The sequence below is a fragment of the Nerophis lumbriciformis genome, linkage group LG03, assembly GCF_033978685.3.
Source record: "Nerophis lumbriciformis linkage group LG03, RoL_Nlum_v2.1, whole genome shotgun sequence".
NCBI lineage: Eukaryota > Metazoa > Chordata > Actinopteri > Syngnathiformes > Syngnathidae > Nerophis > Nerophis lumbriciformis.
The window spans coordinates 71445933-71465000 of record NC_084550.2 but is presented as its reverse complement, the minus strand read 5'-3'; the positions used below and the strand labels follow the sequence as shown (position 1 = coordinate 71465000).

The 19068-nt window shown below is 39.4% G+C and overlaps 1 protein-coding gene across 2 annotated transcripts; it reads left to right on the top strand.

The window, feature by feature from the left end:
• The first annotated feature begins 2989 nt into the window (after window positions 1-2989).
• Window positions 2990-18769, top strand: LOC133576897 (protein THEM6-like). 2 transcript variants are annotated; one of them, XM_061930299.2, is made up of 3 exons: window positions 2990-3092; window positions 17869-18360; window positions 18451-18769. In XM_061930299.2, exons 2-3 carry the CDS (start codon window positions 17871-17873, stop codon window positions 18474-18476), a joined length of 516 nt encoding a protein of 171 aa, XP_061786283.1. In that variant the 5' UTR covers window positions 2990-3092; window positions 17869-17870; the 3' UTR covers window positions 18477-18769. The 2 variants fall into 2 exon arrangements, with proteins under 2 accessions (XP_061786283.1, XP_061786275.1); XM_061930291.2 differs by having other exon boundaries at window positions 17869-18371.
• Window positions 18770-19068: the final 299 nt, after the last annotated feature.

Below are 19068 nucleotides of genomic sequence, written 5' to 3'. Positions count from 1 at the left end.
CCGGATGGTTGAAACACGTCGGGGCCATTAAGACGCGCCGTAAATATTAAAGTAATTTTAACTGAATAGTGTCTTGTGTTTGTTTTTTTGCATTTTGCTCTTTTCCAAAGAGCACCTCTTTTTAGATGACCTTTTCACTGTGAGACCTGAGCAGCGTACCTCTTTTCTTTAGTGATGAAGTTTGAAGCCACAGCTATGTTTGAAACATTATGTGTCAACTTTGTTACGTGTATATATATATATATATATATATATATATATATATATATATATATATATATATATATATATATATATATATATATATATATATATATATATATTGCATTCTAATTTTAGTTACTTTATTGAGTCTACAACCCAGAGGTGTGGACTCGAGTCACATGACTTGGACTCGAGTCAGACTCGAGTCATGAATTTGATGACTTTAGACTCGACTTGACAAAATGTAAAAAGACTTGCAACTCGACTTAGACTTTAACATCAATGACTTGTGACTTCACTTGGACTTGAGCCTTTTGAATGGACATGACTTGACATGACTTGCTACTTTCCCCAAAACCCAAAGATGAAAAAGTTATTCGGGAGCGCTCCGTATTTTTCATTGTGTACTTGTCTATCAGCGTTGCGTGTGTCAGCTGGTGTGCTCTCAGTACAACAGCCAATCAAATTACATCTACTTTGTTTTCATCACACAGCATTCATCCAATCAAATTGCAGGACAACCAACGAAGAAGACATGTCCAAACCACACGCCAGTGAACAAAAAATGATACCTTTAAATAATTTTGTTTGGGTATAAAAATTACGAGGTGGTCAACACAAAACGGTTTGCAGTATGCAACACATGCGGTTCCAAAATGACTGATGGAGAGGAAACAACTTCCAACTTCGTCCGGCATTTGAAGTTGCACAAAGAAGGGTAAGTTTTGAATGTAAGATAACGTTTATTGGCTAAGTAACGTGACTTTTATTTGCTGTGTAGTTAAATCAGTGAGGCTGTAAACTCACTGCTAACGTTATAACGTTATTGCAAACACGGGAATCTGTTGCAGTTCACTACCTTATTCATACTTTTTGTTCAGTGATTTTTTTCAAGCAGGGTTACGTTAGTCAATATATCACACGTAACGTTAGACGGCGGTCAGCAGCACCGCGTATTTTAGCCACCTAAAAAAAGACAAAAATAGTAAATAGTTAAAATGTATACTATATTATGAATATGTGTACCGTTTTAGCTAGCTTTCTGACATACTGTTGGTTGTTTACCTCAGTGGTCCCCAACCACCGGGCCGCGGCCCGGTACTGGTCCGTGGATCGATTGGTATCGGGCCGCACAAGAAATGATTTTTTTCTTTTTTCTTTTTTTAATTAAATCAACATAAAAAACACAAGATACACTTACAAGTAGTGCACCAACCCAAAACAACTCTCTCCCCCCTTTTGTTCTGGGCATTGAACATGAAGACTCTTCCTTCACTGTTCCGAGTGGCCATGAGAGTCTTGGCAGTGCCTGCCTCCAGTGCTCCAGTGGAGCGAGTTTTCAGCCATGGTGGCATCATACTACGCCCCCATCGTGCACAAATGACTGACAGACTCTTGGCTAATTTGGTCTTTTGCAAATGCAATGCAGCATAGGGCCCTGACATATAAAAAGTACAACTTTTTTGTTATGTTCACGTATATGTCATGTTTTTTCAATGTTAACACTTTTGTACAAATAAGTACATTTGCACTTTATTTTTCAATGTGTTTGTTCTGTAAAGGAATGAGTTAATGTTTAAAATGACTGGTTAATAGTGCTATTATAAAGTGCAATGTCAGCACAATTTTCTTTCCTGCAATTTAAAATGCACTTGTTTTAATAAATAAATACAGCGTTTGAAAAGCATACACAATCTGTGTTAATATATTAGTCTGTGGTTAAAAGGACTTGAAAGGACTCGAAACTCAAAATGCAGGACTTAGGACTTGACTTGAGACTTTCCAGTCTTGACTTTGGACTTGACTCGGGGCTTGCCTGTCTTGACTCGGGACTTGACTCGGACTTGAGGGCAAAGACTTGAGACTTACTTGTGACTTGCAAAACAATGACTTGGTCCCACCTCTGCTACAACCCCCTGGCGCTGTTTTGTACTGTTTTTCACGGCGTGGCGCAGTGGGAGAATGGCTGTGCGCGACCCGAGGGTCCCTGGTTCAATCCCCACCTAGTACCAACCTCGTCATGTCCGTTGTGTCCTGAGCAAGACACTTCACCCTTGCTCCTGATGGGTGCTGGTTAGCGCCTTGCATGGCAGCTCCCTCCATCAGTGTGTGAATGTGTGTGTGAATGGGTAAATGTGGAAGTAGTGTCAAAGCGCTTTGAGTACCTTGAAGGTAGAAAAGCGCTATACAAGTATAACCCATTTATTTATCATTTACTTATTTTGATTACTTTTATTTCTCAATTGTTTGTAAATGTTGGGATTTATATAAATAAAGCTTTATAAAATTGTAACCTATTTTTATGGGCTTTCCTCTTTGTGATGTTAAATTCCTGTTATACGCTGTTATACAGTATATGCCTTGAGCTCTTATTTTGAAGGCGCTAAGAGCGGAAGTGATGACACATTGTAGTGCAGCGGAGATTTTTGAAAGGAGCTAAATAAAGTGGTCCTCGTGTAAACTGGAGCCTCTGTGTTTGTTATTTTGTAGTTTCATACAGTATATGCGACATTTACAAAATGTAAAATAATAAGAAAAAGAAAAAAACATTATGTGTCAATCGTCGTCGTCCATGTTGTTGCGTTACACTCGGTTTGGTCATCCAGGAAGTAGAAAGTCCACATTTAAATGTCCTGGAATATGTTGCAAAATAACAAAACAATATTTGAAATAATCAAATAAATACAAACCCGTGAATTTGGGCTGACGCATCATTGCTGTGTGCCTTCATTTGAATTTGATTGTTATTCTGTGTGGTATTTTGTTGAAAATCCTAGCCGGAAGTAGTTGGAATACAACAACAAGCGACTTGACTCTGCGAAAATGTCTCGCAAGGGTTTGACTTTGCGATTTATTTAAGTTGTTCCAGCAGCAACTAAACCACTAAGGTGAGTTTCAGCCTCTCGTCAATAGTTTCAAACATTATTCTGCGCTCAAATTGTCATCGTGATGGCCGTTAGCTGCAAAGCTAGCGACTTAGCTGCTAGTTTAGGAGTTTTAGAAGAGTGTGTGCAATAAATACTTGACTTGTTACAAATGACAATGCATGTCACTAAAAGTTGTATTTCTTTTACAAACATTCCGTTAACAAGGAAATATGTGCACTCCCAGGAGGTTGCATGTTATTTTGTGTGCTAAACCATGGTTTTATCTACAAACCCCGTTTCCATATGAGTTGGGAAATTGTGTTAGATGTAAATATAAACGGAATACAATGATTTGCAAATCCTTTTCAAGCCATATTCAGTTGAATATGCTACAAAGACAACATATTTGATGTTCAAACTCATAAACTTTATTTTATTTTATTTTTGCAAATAATAACTAACTTAGAATTTCATGGCTGCAACACGTGACAAAGTAGTTGGGAAAGGGCATGTTCACCACTGTGTTACATGGCCTTTCCTTTTAACAACACTCAGTAAACGTTTGGGAACTGAGGAGACACATTTTTGAAGTGGAATTCTTTCCCATTCTTGCTTGATGTACAGCTTAAGTTGTTCAACAGTCCGGGGGTCTCCGTTGTGCTATTTTAGGCTTCATAATGCACCACACATTTTCAATGGGAGACAGGTCTGGACTACAGGCAGGCCAGTCTAGTACCCGCACTCTTTTTCTATGAAGCCACGTTGATGTAACACGTGGCTTGGCATTGTCTTGCTGAAATAAGCAGGGGCGTCCATGGTAACGTTGCTTGGATGGCAACATATGTTGCTCCAAAAGCTGTATGGACCTTTCAGCATTAATGGTGCCTTCACAGATGTGTAAGTTACCCATGTCTTGGCCACTAATACACCCCCATACCATCACACATGCTGCCTTTTACACTTTGCGCCTAGAACAATCCGGATGGTTCTTTTCTTCTTTGGTCCGGAGGACACGACGTCCACAGTTTCCAAAAACAATTTGAAATGTGGACTCGTCAGACCACAGAACACTTTTCCACTTTGTATCAGTCCATCTTAGATGAGCTCAGGCCCAGCGAAGCCGCCGGCGTTTCTGGGTGTTGTTGATAAACGGTTTTCGCCTTGCATAGGAGAGTTTTAACTTGCATTTACAGATGTAGCGACCAACTGTAGTTACTGACAGTGGGTTTCTGAAGTGTTCCTGAGCCCATGTGGTGATATCCTTTACACACTGATGTCGCTTGTTGATGCAGTACAGCCTGAGGGATGGAAGGTCACGGGCTTAGCTGCTTACGTGCAGTGATTTCTCCAGATTCTCTGAACCCTTTGATGATATTACGGAGCGTAGATGGTGAAATCCCTAAATTCCTTGCAATAGCTGCTTGAGAAAGGTTTTTCTTAAACTGTTCAACAATTTGCTCACGCATTTGTTGACAAAGTGGTGACCCTCGCCCCATCCTTGTTTGTGAAAGACTGAGCATTTCATGGAATCTACTTTTATACCCAATCATGGCACCCACCTGTTCCCAATTAGCCTGCACACCTGTGGGATGTTCCAAATAAGTCTTTGATGAGCATTCTTCAACTTTATCAGTATTTATTGCCACCTTTCCCAACTTCTTTGTCACGTGTTGCTGGCATCAAATTCTAAAGTTAATGATCATTTGCAAAAAAAAAATAAAGTTTATGAGTTTGAACATCAAATATGTTGTCTTTGTAGCATATTCAACTGAATATGGCTTGAAAAGGATTTGCAAATCATTGTATTCCGTTTATATTTACATCTAACACAATTTCCCAACTCATATGGAAATGGGGTTTGTATAATAAAGGGACAAGCGGTAGAAAATGCATGGATACTGTCGGAGGCAGATATTTACATATATCCCAATTTTAGTGTTACTTATTTTCTTTCATAGTCATATTTGAAAACAGCTCGTGTTTTCCATTTCATTTTCTCTTCTTTACTCTAGCAAGTAAACTGTGTGTGTTAACCTTGAGTTCTTTGGAATGTATTATGACTAGGGAGACGTTGTGCATGTATTATGGCTAGGGAGGGGGAAGGAAAGAGGGGTTTTTGGGCGTTGGGAAGACAGATCATTTTTGGCGGCGCAATAGAATGTTCTATGCTGGACTGGTCTCCAAAAGTATATTTGCAAAGCTTTGAGAATATACAACAAAATACCTATTCTGTCTCTGGTGGTTTTTCAACTCAGCTTTAAGTGTCGTAAAGAGCTTGGGAGCGACTTGTGACTTGAATTCCCTGGGAGGAACAACTGGTCCAAAACGCAACAATACCAGTGTACTGCACTTAGGTCTTAGAATAATGAGGTTAGATTAGTGACATGTGATTAATGAGGTTAGATTAGTGACATGTGAATAATGAGGTTAGATTAGTGACATGTGAATAATGAGGTTAGATTAGTGACATGTGAATAATGAGGTTAGATTAGTGACATGTGAATAATGAGGTTAGATTAGTGACATGTGAATAATGAGGTTAGATTAGTGACATGTGAATAATGAGGTTAGATTAGTGACATGTGAATAATGAGGTTAGATTAGTGACATGTGAATAATGAAGGTAGATTAGTGACATGTGAATAATGAGGTTAGATTAGTGACATGTGAATAATGAAGGTAGATTAGTGACATGTGAATAATGATGTTAGATTAGTGACATGTGAATAATGAAGGTAGATTAGTGACATGTGAATAATGAGGTTAGATTAGTGACATGTGAATAATGAAGGTAGATTAGTGACATGTGAATAATGAGGTTAGATTAGTGACATGTGAATAATGAGGTTAGATTAGTGACATGTGAATAATGAAGGTAGATTAGTGACATGTGAATAATGAGGTTAGATTAGTGACATGTGAATAATGATGTTAGATTAGTGACATGTGAATAATGAAGGTAGATTAGTGACATGTGAATAATGAAGGTAGATTAGTGACATGTGAATAATGAGGTTAGATTAGTGACATGTGAATAATGAAGGTAGATTAGTGACATGTGAATAATGAGGTTAGATTAGTGACATGTGAATAATGAAGGTAGATTAGTGACATGTGAATAATGAGGTTAGATTAGTGACATGTGAATAATGAAGGTAGATTAGTGACATGTGAATAATGAAGGTAGATTAGTGACATGTGAATAATGAGGTTAGATTAGTGACATGTGAATAATGAGGTTAGATTAGTGACATGTGAATAATGAGGTTAGATTAGTGACATGTGAATAATGAAGGTAGATTAGTGACATGTGAATAATGAGGTTAGATTAGTGACATGTGAATAATGAGGTTAGATTAGTGACATGTGAATAATGAGGTTAGATTAGTGACATGTGATTAATGAGGTTAGATTAGTGACATGTGAATAATGAGGTTAGATTAGTGACATGTGAATAATGAGGTTAGATTAGTGACATGTGTTTGGCATGTTCATTAAAATGTAGTTTGTGCATATTAAAGCGTAACTTTGTGCGTAATAATCACACAACTTGCTCATCTTGTAAAACCTGTTTTGACTCTGTCGTCTCTCAACTAGTCAGTTGAAACTCTTTTTTTTTTTCTCTCTACTGTACTTTAATGATGTGAGATAGTTTGCTGTGTGGCCAGACCGAGTTGAAATATTGGGAGGAAATTCAACACGTGGGGAAAAATGATATCCTGATCATTTCACTGCAAAATATTAAAAGATGTACAATTCAGTTGAGGTCAAAGTCATTTCAATGCTAAACAGACTTTTGTCATTGGTGCCTGTTGTTGTGTGTTTGGGATCTGCATAAGTCCAGGAAATTTGAAATCAAATCATTGAGGCGTGGCAGAGATGTTTATAAAACAATCTTGCCTTCCTTCATACTAAACATGTTCCCATGTTTAGTTTTTACTAAGGCTGCAGCTAACGATTATTTTTCTATCGATTAATCTATAGATTATTTTTTCCGATTAATCGGTTAATCTATAGATTATTTTTTTCGATTAATCTATAGATTATTTTTCCCGATTAATCTATAGATTATTTTTCCTTTTACCGATTATTTTTTTTATTTAAAAAGAAGATGAAAAAATAAATGTAGGCCAGTTTTTTCAAAAGGCATGGCTTTTATTTACAAAAAAAAAAAAGTATGGCCACTCAGTCAACATTGACAACAACATGACAAAATAGTCTGTAACAATGTAAACATTTAAAACTTTTAACATTCATCAAAATTAAAAGTAGCGTATTTGCTTTTGAATGTGCAAATATAAAATAAACATCCAGTGCAAATCTTAATATTCTGCAATAGTATAAGCATTTCAAAAGTAAAAGTATTGCTTATTTTGCTTTAAAATGTGCAAAAATAAAGATAAACATCCAATACAAAAAAGTGCGTATTTCCTTGAATTGGCGCCGGGTATATAGCAGAGGTGGGACCAAGTCATTGTTTTGCAAGTCACAAGTAAGTCTCAAGTCTTTGCCCTCAAGTCCGAGTCAAGTCCCGAGTCAAGACAGGCAAGCCCCGAGTCAAGTCCAAAGTCAAGACTGGAAAGTCTCAAGTCAAGTCCTAAGTCCTGCATTTTGAGTTTCGAGTCCTTTCAAGTCCTTTTAACCACAGACTAATATATTAACACAGATTGTGTATGCTTTTCAAACGCTGTATTTATTTATTAAAACAAGTGCATTTTAAATTGCAGGAAAGAAAATTGTGCTGACATTGCACTTTATAATAGCACTATTAACCAGTCATTTTAAACATTAACTCATTCCTTTACAGAACAAACACATTGAAAAATAAAGTGCAAATGTACTTATTTGTACAAAAGTGTTAACATTGAAAAAACATGACATATACGTGAACATAACAAAAAAGTTGTACTTTTTAAATGTCAGGGCCCTATGCTGCATTGCATTTGCAAAAGACCAAATTAGCCAAGAGTCTGTCAGTCATTTGTGCACGATGGGGGCGTAGTATGATGCCACCATGGCTGAAAACTCGCTCCACTGGAGCACTGGAGGCAGGCACTGCCAAGACTCTCATGGCCACTCGGAACAGTGAAGGAAGAGTCTTCATGTTCAATGCCCAGAACAAAAGGGGGGAGAGAGTTGTTTTGGGTTGGTGCACTACTTGTAAGTGTATCTTGTGTTTTTTATGTTGATTTAATTAAAAAAAGAAAAAAAAAAAATATTTCTTGTGCGGCCCGATACCAATCGATCCACGGACCAGTACCGGGCCGCGGCCCGGTGGTTGGGGACCACTGAGGTAAACAACCAACAGTATGTCAGAAAGCTAGCTAAAACGGTACACATATTCATAATATAGTATACATTTTAACTGACCTTTATTTTACTATTTTTGTCTTTTTTTAGGTGTCTAAAATACGCGGTGCTGCTGACCGCCGTCTAACGTTACGTGTGATATATTGACTAACGTAACCCTGCTTAAAAAAAATCACTGAACAAAAAGTATGAATAAGGTAGTGAACTGCAACAGATTCCCGTGTTTGCAATAACGTTATAACGTTAGCAGTGAGTTTACAGCCTCACTGATTTAACTACACAGCAAATAAAAGTCACGTTACTTAGCCAATAAACGTTATCTTACATTCAAAACTTACCGTTCTTTGTGCAACTTCAAATGCCGGACGAAGTTGGAAGTTGTTGCCTCTCCATCAGTCATTTTGGAACCGCATGTGTTGCATACTGCAAACCGTTTTGTGTTGACCACCTCGTAATTTTTATACCCAAACAAAATTATTTTAGGTATCATTTTTTGTTCACTGGCGTGTGGTTTGGACATGTCTTCTTCCTGCAATTTGATTGGATGAATGCTGTGTGATGAAAACAAAGTAGATGTAATTTGATTGGCTGTTGTACTGAGAGCACACCAGCTGACACACGCAACGCTGATAGACAAGTACACAATGAAAAATACGGAGCGCTCCCGAATAACTTTTTCATCTTTGGGTTTTGGGGAAAGTAGCAAGTCATGTCAAGTCATGTCAATTCAAAAGGCTCAAGTCCAAGTGAAGTCACAAGTCATTGATGTTAAAGTCTAAGTCCAGTTGCAAGTCTTTTTACATTTTGTCAAGTCCAGTCTAAAGTCATCAAATTCATGACTCGAGTCTGACTCGAGTCCAAGTCATGTGACTCGAGTCCACACCTCTGGTATATAGTATTCGCATGCCTCCAATTACTGCCGGTTCAAACTCGTTTCGCAAAATAATTAGCGCATGCTTGGCCTTACCGCCGGCTCAGGATTAATGCCGGATCAAACTCGTTTCGCAAAATATTAATTTTATTAGCGCATGTCTGGAATTTTCGCCGGGTCAAACTCGTTTCGCAAAATAATTAGCATATGTCTTGAACTTCCGCCGGGTCAAACTCGTCACGTCATGAGTGACACTTCACCTGTCATCATTTTCAAAATGGAGGAGGCTGATTTCAATTATTTAAAATGGCATAAAGGGAAGAAGATTAAGAGCTATTCAGTAGTATTTAAGGTCCAAGCTTTTGAATATGCTAAAAAGAACAGTAAGCAGCTATGTTTTATCAATATACCGTAGCTGCGTGTGTCAAATATGAGTCATTAAATGACTCCCGCCTCCTGGTGGTAGAGGGCGCTAGTGATCCTTCTTGCGACTACTCGGCTGCAGAAGAAGACAACAAGCAACAAGAGTGAGCAGCGATCGTTTGCTTGCACTTTTAACGTGGAGGATTACATATCTCAAATAAAACAGTTTTCTAAACTGGACTTTCAATGGAAGCAGGAGGTAATAATTAAAGGAAGATCTCCATCGAGACAGAGAGACTTTTAAAACTGAAGAAAGATAAGGAAGACTTCTATAAACAAGTTATCCATGCTTTTGATCAGAAGCAGCTGCGCATGGACTTCATTTATAAGTAAAGGTAAGACCATAATAACGTTTTTTGTATTAAATGTGATGGTATCCTTACATCACTCAAATTTACAAGCGCAGGTTTAAATTCACCCCACGCCTTTTAGTAAGCGCAGGAGTGAGAAGAGGTTTTAAATTAATTAGCGCCCTGGCGGCTATTCAAGTATGCGACGCGTCGACGCACAAAAACGGCGTCGACATATTTACGTAATCGATTACGTCGACGCGTCGTTTCAGCCTTAGTTTTTACTAATTTTTACTACCGTATTTTCCGCACCATAAGCCGCTCTGGGTTAAAAGCCGCGCCTTCAATGAACGGCATATTTCAAAACTTTGTCCACCTATAAGCCGCCCCGTGTTGTAAGCCGCATCTAACTGCGCTAAAGGAATGTCAAAAAAACAGTCAGATAGGTCAGTCAAACTTTAATAATATATTAAAAACCAGCGTGATGTGGGCGCGCATGGAGTCGTATATCAACATGGACGGAGCTGCGTGAAAAAAGCCACCCGGCCTCTTCGCGTAAACTTCCCTTAACCACTCGCTCATCTTTTCTTCATCCATCCATTCCTTCGAGTTAGCTTTTATGATGACGCCGGCTGGAAAGGTCTCTTTTGGCAAGGTCTTCCTTTTGAATATCACCATGGGTGGAAGTTTCTGGCCATTAGCATGGCAAGCTAGAACCACAGTGAAGGATGACTTCTCATTCCCTGTGGTGCGAATATTCACCGTACGTGCTCCCGTTGTATCCACAGTGCGGTTCACAGGAATATCAAAAGTCAGTGGAACCTCGTCCATGTTGATAATGTTCTCTGGCCGGATCTTTTTTTCAGCTATCTTGTTTTTACAATATGCACGGAAAGTAGCCAGCTTTTCTTCAAAGTCTTTAGGCAGTTGCTGTGAAATAGTAGTCCGTGTGCGGATGGAGAGATTGCGTCTTTTCATGAACCGGAAACCTGTCGCTTAGTAGGAGCCATTTTGTGGTCTTTACAGATGTAAACACACAAAGGAAATGAAACGTAATATCCGCGCGCTTCTTCTTCTACTACGCGGGCGGGTGGTTGCTTACAGTAGAAGAAGAAGCGCTTCCTGTTCTATGGGGGCGGGTGCTTACCTTGGCGGTTGCTTGCGTAGAAGAAGAAGCACTTCCTCTTCTACGGGGAAAAAAGATGGCGGCTGTTTACCGTAGTTGCGAGACCGAAACTTTATGAAAATGAATCTTAATATTAATCCATATATAAAGCGCACCGTGTTATAAGCCGCACTGTCAGCTTTTGAGTAAATTTGTGGTTTTTAGGTGCGGCTAATAGTGCGGAAAATACGGTAAATGTTTTTTATCTAGTCTGTGTTATTATTATTATTATTATTAATATTATTATTATTATTGGCTTTTATCTAGTTTGCACTTTGTCTGTATTATTACTATTATCATTATTATCAACTCCTCTTTGCCTTATTCTTTTTATTTTCCTATTTTTGATGATGTTAGATGTGTTGTTGTTGTTGTGTTGTAAACTACAAACACTATGATGCATACATTATATCTATGTTTCTGTATCTGTCCCTATTTGAAATCAACCTTTATATACCTCCAACCAGGCTGTTTTGGGACTTGCCCAACTTGTGACGTTTTCCTAATTGATGACATCAGTGGATATCTCTAAAAAAAAATGGTCAAAGAGCTTTGCGCGAGTCTAACAAGCTTTTTTGTCTCTATCCTTTTGTTGTGGGGCAGACTGTCTTCTACATCAATCAATCAATCAAAGTTTACTTGTATAGCTCTTAATCACAAATGTCTCAAATGGCTGCAAAAGTCACAACATGCACATGCATCCTCCGGTGTTGCCATTTCTATTACAAAGTTTGGTATAGAGTCCTGGTCAAAAGTTTACATACATTGTGAAGAACATAATGTCATGTCAGAAAAGGTCTTATCTTTGTCCATGTGATGTCAGATGAAACAAAAATGGAGCTGTTTAGCCACAATACCCAGCAATATGTTTGGAGGAGAAAAGGTGAGGCCTTTAATCCCAGGAACACAATGCCTACCGTCAAGTATGGTGGTGGTAGTATTATGCTCTGGGCCTGTTTTGCTGCCAATGGAACTGCTGCTTTAAATGGGACAATGGAAAAGGAGGATTAGCCCCAAATTCAATCCAAAAGGAATGACTAAATCAGGCTAAAACATACTTGCCAACCTTGAGACCTCCGATTTTGGGAGGTGGGGGGAGGGGGGTGGTCGGGGTGGGACGGGGGCGTGGTTGGGGGCGTGGCTAAAAGGGGAGGAGTATATTTACAGCTAGAATTCACCAAGTCAAGTATTTCATAGAGATATATATATATATGTATATATATATATATATATACATATATGTATATATATATATGTGTATATATATATATATATATGTATGTATATATATATATATATATATATATATATATAAAAGAAATACTTGACGTTCAGTGAATTCTAGCTATATATATATATACATCAGAGTTTCCCACACATTCATTTATTTGTGGCGGCCCGCCACGAAAGAATTATGTCCGCCACAAATGGATTTTTCGGCTTTTGACTCGCTCGAGCGCTCATAAAAGCAATGGGACTGTCTGTGAATGTTGCTTGTAGTTACACCTCCGGTGCAGTAGGTGGCGGTAGCCTACTATGCATTGTAACTCCGCCAATAGCACTTAATTCACCTGGTGGGCCAGAAGAAGAAGAAGAAGAAGAAGAAGAAGAAGAAGAAGAAGAGGGACGGATGGACGGACGGGATCAAAATACTCGCCGGCTACTTTTCATAATGATGGCGCTTCCTACGTTTCTACCTCAAACGTCCAAAAGCTGCTGAAAGCCTTCATCCAGGATGCCATGGGGAAAAAAACTTAAATGGTGCTTTTTGGCGACAGTTAGCAGCTTGGTGGCTCATAGCCGGCTAGCTAACGCTTGCTAGCGTGGTAGTATTGCTTCATTTTTACAGGTGTTATAGGTAGATAGGTTATAGCTGCATCGCTCGCGGCTCGTCATATATTTGGGTCTGGCAACACCGATGCATCGGCGCATGCGTCGAGCTCATAGAGCAAAACCCTGTGTCGGTGCGCGTACCGCTTTTAGAAAGTCACGTGACCGATCATGAGCTGTTTTGGTCACGTGACCGATACGCCAACTGTGTCGCACTGACGCCTCCTCTGTGCCCTGTGAGCGGCTCTTTTCTACAGCCGGAGAAATAATAACTAAGAAGAGATGACTGAATTGTTGATAACAACCAAACTTAACCCCCCCCCCCCCCCCCTCTATATCCCACACCCCGGATTGTAAATAATGTAAATAATTCAGTGTATATACTCTGATGATTAACTTGTGTGACGACTGTATTATGATGATAGTATATGTCTGTATCATGAATCAGGGACCCCGACTTAAACAAGTGTAAAAACTTATTGGGGTGTTACCATTTAGTGGTCAATTGTACGGAATATGTACTTCACTGTGCAATCTACTAATAAAAGTCTCAATCAATCAATGAAAGAAATCGTCTAAAATTGGATACGTTGGAAAAACTGTTTTGTTTTTTTAATAAAAATGTGCAAAAAATTAATTTAAAAAAATCCCAGTCCACAAGCATCCTCATTCACAACACATTCTCTTAGATTTCCATGTAATGATACATGTTCACATTTTTTATTGACTGTATCTAAAAAAGATACGAATATATTTTTATTTAAATGAAGATATGAAATAATCCTAAATGAAATACAATGACTTGGTTTATATTATTGTATATACTAGGTCATCAAATCAGTGTCAGTTGAGTCGGTCCATAGGTTGCCTGTAGGGATTTTTAATGTCCAGCAGATGTCAGTATTTAGTGACACAGTATCAATACAGTATCAATACAGTTTTGCAATGTGTCGAAACGCTTCATGACGCCTCATCAACCCATCACTATTTAACGTTAATCCGCGATTTCACTGAGCATTTCACTGACGGTGAGCAGCCTGACGCTGCTTCATTAACACCGCCGCTGTTTGACTCGGTCACCTGTTTTCATACCGACAAGCTAACGTTTCCAGGTTATAACCCTGTTGTCAATAAACATACGTGGACTGAAGCTAAATTGTCCACTGTCCACTGCAGCAGGTGAATGCAATGAAAAGAATCAAATCTGAGCCAACCAGCTGTTAAAATGTTGTCCAGGTTAATGTTTTGGCCATTAAAGGCCCTTCATTTCAAGATTTCAACTGTGATCGGGCTTTAAACAAGTGGCTGACCTGTTCAGATGAGTGTAACTGCTACTGGTCAAATAATGTGAAATAGCATTTAATTTTACATGTATGCAATGCCATTTAAATGTAATTATAGATAATAATAATAATAAATACTGTGTAGTGTTGTAAATAGTCAACGGGAAGGATTCTAGTAAGATATAAGCCATGAGCACTACACAGCCATAAAAAAACCTAGGCAGGACAAGTAAAAATATTGGGGCAAGTAGATTTGAGAAGTCGGGCAAGTAGAAAAAAACCTTAACGTAGAACCCTGCATGTATTGAGCTGCTGCCGCTTAAGGTTAGACGGCACTGTACATAGAGCGCTTCTGCTCGTTAGTAATAAATTCTAATGTTGGATGTTCACTCCTTCACACAGATGAGTATAGAAAAATATTTTCAACGGCCGAAAAGGGCTCGACTTGGAGAGGAGGTAGGCCTACAGTTCGGACCACAGGTGCGACCTGTTCAGCAGCAGCAGGAGGAGGAGGAGGTTGACTGACTGTGGCAGGACACCTCTGTCTCTGTTTCACTTCATGTTGCTGGTAAATAATATGGTTGTAGTAGTAGGCTAAAGTAAAATTATTTAGTATTCACTAATTAAAGGGGCAGAGCTTTAAGAGACATTTTAGCTTTTATATTTTATAAGATATATTTTTTGTAAGAACCACAATTAATAAATATATTTCAGTGAATTACTAATTGTTCAAATCTGTATATAAATATGTACATAAAATGTTGTAATTATATTCCAACTCCACGTTCTTCTTGGTCATCGCCGCTGCCGCCGCCACCCCCCACCCCCCGACCACACCACCACAAATAGATGCCTGTCCTGTGGGAAACACTGTGTTACATATATATATATATATATATATATATATATACGTATATATATATATATATATATATATATATATATATATATATATATATATGTATGTGTGGGAAAAAATCACAAGACTATTTCATCTCTACAGGCCTGTTTCATGAGGGGGGTACCCTCAATCGGCAGTTATAACGTTATTGGGCAGGTATGCTGTTTATATTGTGGGTTAGCGGAATTTCGGGAGATTTTCGGGAGAGGCGCTGAATTTCGGGAGTTTCCCGGAAAATCCGGGAGGGTTGGCAAGTATGGGCTAGAATGAAGGTTTTAAAATGGACTTCCCAAAGTCCTGACTTAAAGGTGTGGACAATGCTGAAGAAACAAGTCCATGTCAACACATTTAGCTGAACTGCAGCAATTTAGTGGTCAAGTGGTCAAGCAGAAGCTTGTGGATGGCTACCAAAAGCGCCTTATTGCAGGTCAACTTGCCAAGGGACATGTAAGCAAATATTAACATTGCTGTATGTATACTTTTCACCCTCACATTTTCATAATAAATTCATAAAAGAAGCAAACTTCATGAATGTTTTTTGTGACCAACAAGTATGTGCTCCAATCACTACATCACAAAAACATAAGACTTGTAGAAATGATTGTAAAGTCAAGACAGCCATGACATGATGTTCTTTACACGTGTATGTACACTTTTGACCACCACTGTAGTTTGAACTTCTATCCCTCTACAAAAAAAACTACAACAGACAGGAAGAAAACATAGTAAGACCACCCACAAAACAGCACATCCTGAAGAGATGGTCTGCAAAACATAACCAATAAGCAACATTTTGAGCAAAGAAGCATCATTACATGTTATGTAGACCACAAGGAAGTCTTTTATGTGTAGAAAAAGATCATAATATGACCCCTTTAAGAAATCAATGTTAACATTTGCCCACACTTCCTTACAAGAGTGCTCCAAATGTGCCGAGGCTGTGAGGGCAGCACTCGTGCGTCAGGTCAGCAAGTATCAATCAATCAATCAATCAAAGTTTATTTATATAGCCCTAAATCAGGAGTGTCTCAAAGGGCTGCACAAGCCACAACCACATCCTAGGCTCAGATCCTAAGTACAAACCCCGTTTCCATATGAGTTGGGAAATTGTGTTAGATGTAAATATAAACGGAATACAATGATTTGCAAATCCTTTTCAAGCCATATTCAGTTGAATATGCTACAAAGACAACATATTTGATGTTCAAACTCATAAATTTTATTATTTTTTTGCAAATAATCATTAACTGAGAATTTCATGGCTGCAACACGTGCCAAAGTAGTTGGGAAAGGGCATGTTCACCACTGTGTTACATCACCTTTTCTTTTAACAACACTCAATAAACGATTGGGAACTGAGGAAGCTAATTGTTGAAGCTTTGAAAGTGGAATTCTTTCCCATTCTTGTTTTATGTAGAGCTTCAGTCGTTCAACAGTCCGGGGTCTCCGCTGTCGTATTTTACGCTTCATAATGCGCCACACATTTTCGATGGGAGACAGGTCTGGACTGCAGGCGGGCCAGGAAAGTACCCGCACTCTATTTTTTACGAAGCCACGCTGTTGTAACACGTGCTGAATGTGGCTTGGCATTGTCTTGCTGAAATAAGCAGGGGCGTCCATGAAAAAGATAGCGCTTAGATGGCAGCATATGTTGTTCCAAAAGCTGTATGTACCTTTCAGCATTAATGGTGCCTTCACAGATGTGTAAGTTACCCATGTCTTGGGCACTAATGCACCCCCATACCATCACACATGCTGGCTTTTCAACTTTGCGTCGATAACAGTCTGGATGGTTCGATTCCCCTTTGGTCCGGATGACACGATGTCGAATATTTCCAAAAACAATTTGAAATGTGGACTCGTCAGACCACAGAACACTTTTCCACTTTGCATGAGTCCATCTTAGATGATCTCGGGCCCAGAGAAGCCGGCGGCGTTTCTGGGTGTTGTTGATAAATGGCTTTGGCTTTGCATAGTAGAGTTTTAACTTGCACTTACAGATGTAGCGACCAACTGTATTTAGTGACAGTGGTTTTCTGAAGTGTTCCTGAGCCCATGTGGTGATATCCTTTAGAGATTGATGTCGGTTTTTGATACAGTGCCGTCTGAGGGATGGAAGGTCACGCTCATTCAATGTTGGTTTCCGGCCATGCCGCTTACGTGGAGTGATTTCTCCACATTCTCTGAACCTTTTGATGATATTATGGAGCGTAGATGTTGAAATCCCTAAATTTCTTGCAATTGCACTTTGAGAAACGTTGTTCTTAAACTGTTCAACAATTTGCTCACGCATTTGTTAACAAAGTGGTGACCCTCGCCCCATCCTTGTTTGTGAATGACTGAGCATTTCATGGAATCTACTTTTATACCCAATCATGGCACCCACCTGTTCCCAATTAGCCTGCACACCTGTGGGATGTTCCAAATAAGTCTTTGATGAGCATTCCTCAACTTTATCAGTATTTATTGCCACCTTTCCCAACTTCTTTGTCACGTGTTGCTGGCATCAAACTCTAAAGTTAATGATTATTTGCAAAAAAAAAAAAAATTTTATGAGTTTGAACATCAAATATGTTGTCTTTGTAGCATATTCAACTGAATATGGCTTGAAAAGGATTTGCAAATCATTGTATTCCGTTTATTATTATTGTTTTAACACAATTTCCCAACTCATATGGAAACGGGGTTTGTACATGTTGGTAATGCTGCTATTGTCCCTTGCAGGCATGTGGCTGCTGCTGCTGCTCTGCAGCTTGCTGGCTCTGCTTTGCAGCCTGGACGTGTTTTACTTCCTGCGTGCGGCCGCCGTGCTGCTGCGGGCGTGGCTGCAACCTCCCGTGTGGGACGTGACGGCGGAGCAGGTGGTGAGCGGCTACGTCTCCCCCCGCGACATGGACATGTGTCACATGAACAACGCCCGCTACCTGCGCGAGTGCGACTTTGCCCGCTTCTCGCTGTACGCGCGCAACGGCGTCTTCAAGGCGCTGCGGGCGCTGAAGGCCTCCATGGTGGTGGGCGCCACCACCATTCGCTACCGCAGGGCTCTGTGCGTGGGCGAGGGCTACGAGCTGAAGAGTCGCGTGGTCACCTGGGACGACAAAGCCTTTTTCCTGGAGCAGAGGTTCGTGTCCCGCAGAGACGGGCTGGTGTGTGCCGTCATGTACTGCAAGCAGAGTGTGCTGCGCAGCAGCCCTGACAGGATCATGCAGCATCTCTGTAAGCGCAGAGTAAGACCCCCACAACACGCTCACTTCATTTCTGCATACATGTTTGTACATACACACCTGACCCTTATACTCCTTCTAGGTGGAACGTCCAGAGTTCCCAGATGACCTCCAGCATTGGGTCAACTTCATCTCAGCCAGCAGTCAGACGCTGAGAGCAGAGTGTGGCCTGCAGGACAAACACAAATGAATCAACATCAACGTTAGGACAATAAGAGTCTGGATTTATGAGCCAAGAAGTTCAAGTTGTGCCTTTTTTCTGCATCTCAGTGCTGGGATGAACACATTTGTTACTCACTAATCATTAGGGGGCTTATTTTCATGGGATTTAAAGTTGGCTATGATATGCTGTGATCAGTGTTGTCATGTTTGTTTACACATTCAAACATATATACAGGTAAAAGCCAGTAAATTAGAATATTTTGAAAAACTTGATTTATTTCAGTAATTGCATTCAAAAGGTGTAACTTGTACATTATATTTATTCATTGCACACAGACTGATGCATTCAAATGTTTATTTCATTTAATTTTGATGATTTGAAGTGGCAACAAATGAAAATCCAAAATTCCGTGTGTCACAAAATTAGAATATTACTTAAGGCTAATACAAAAAAGGGATTTTTAGAAATGTTGGCCAACTGAAAAGTATGAAAATGAAAAATATGAGCATGTACAATACTCAATACTTGGTTGGAGCT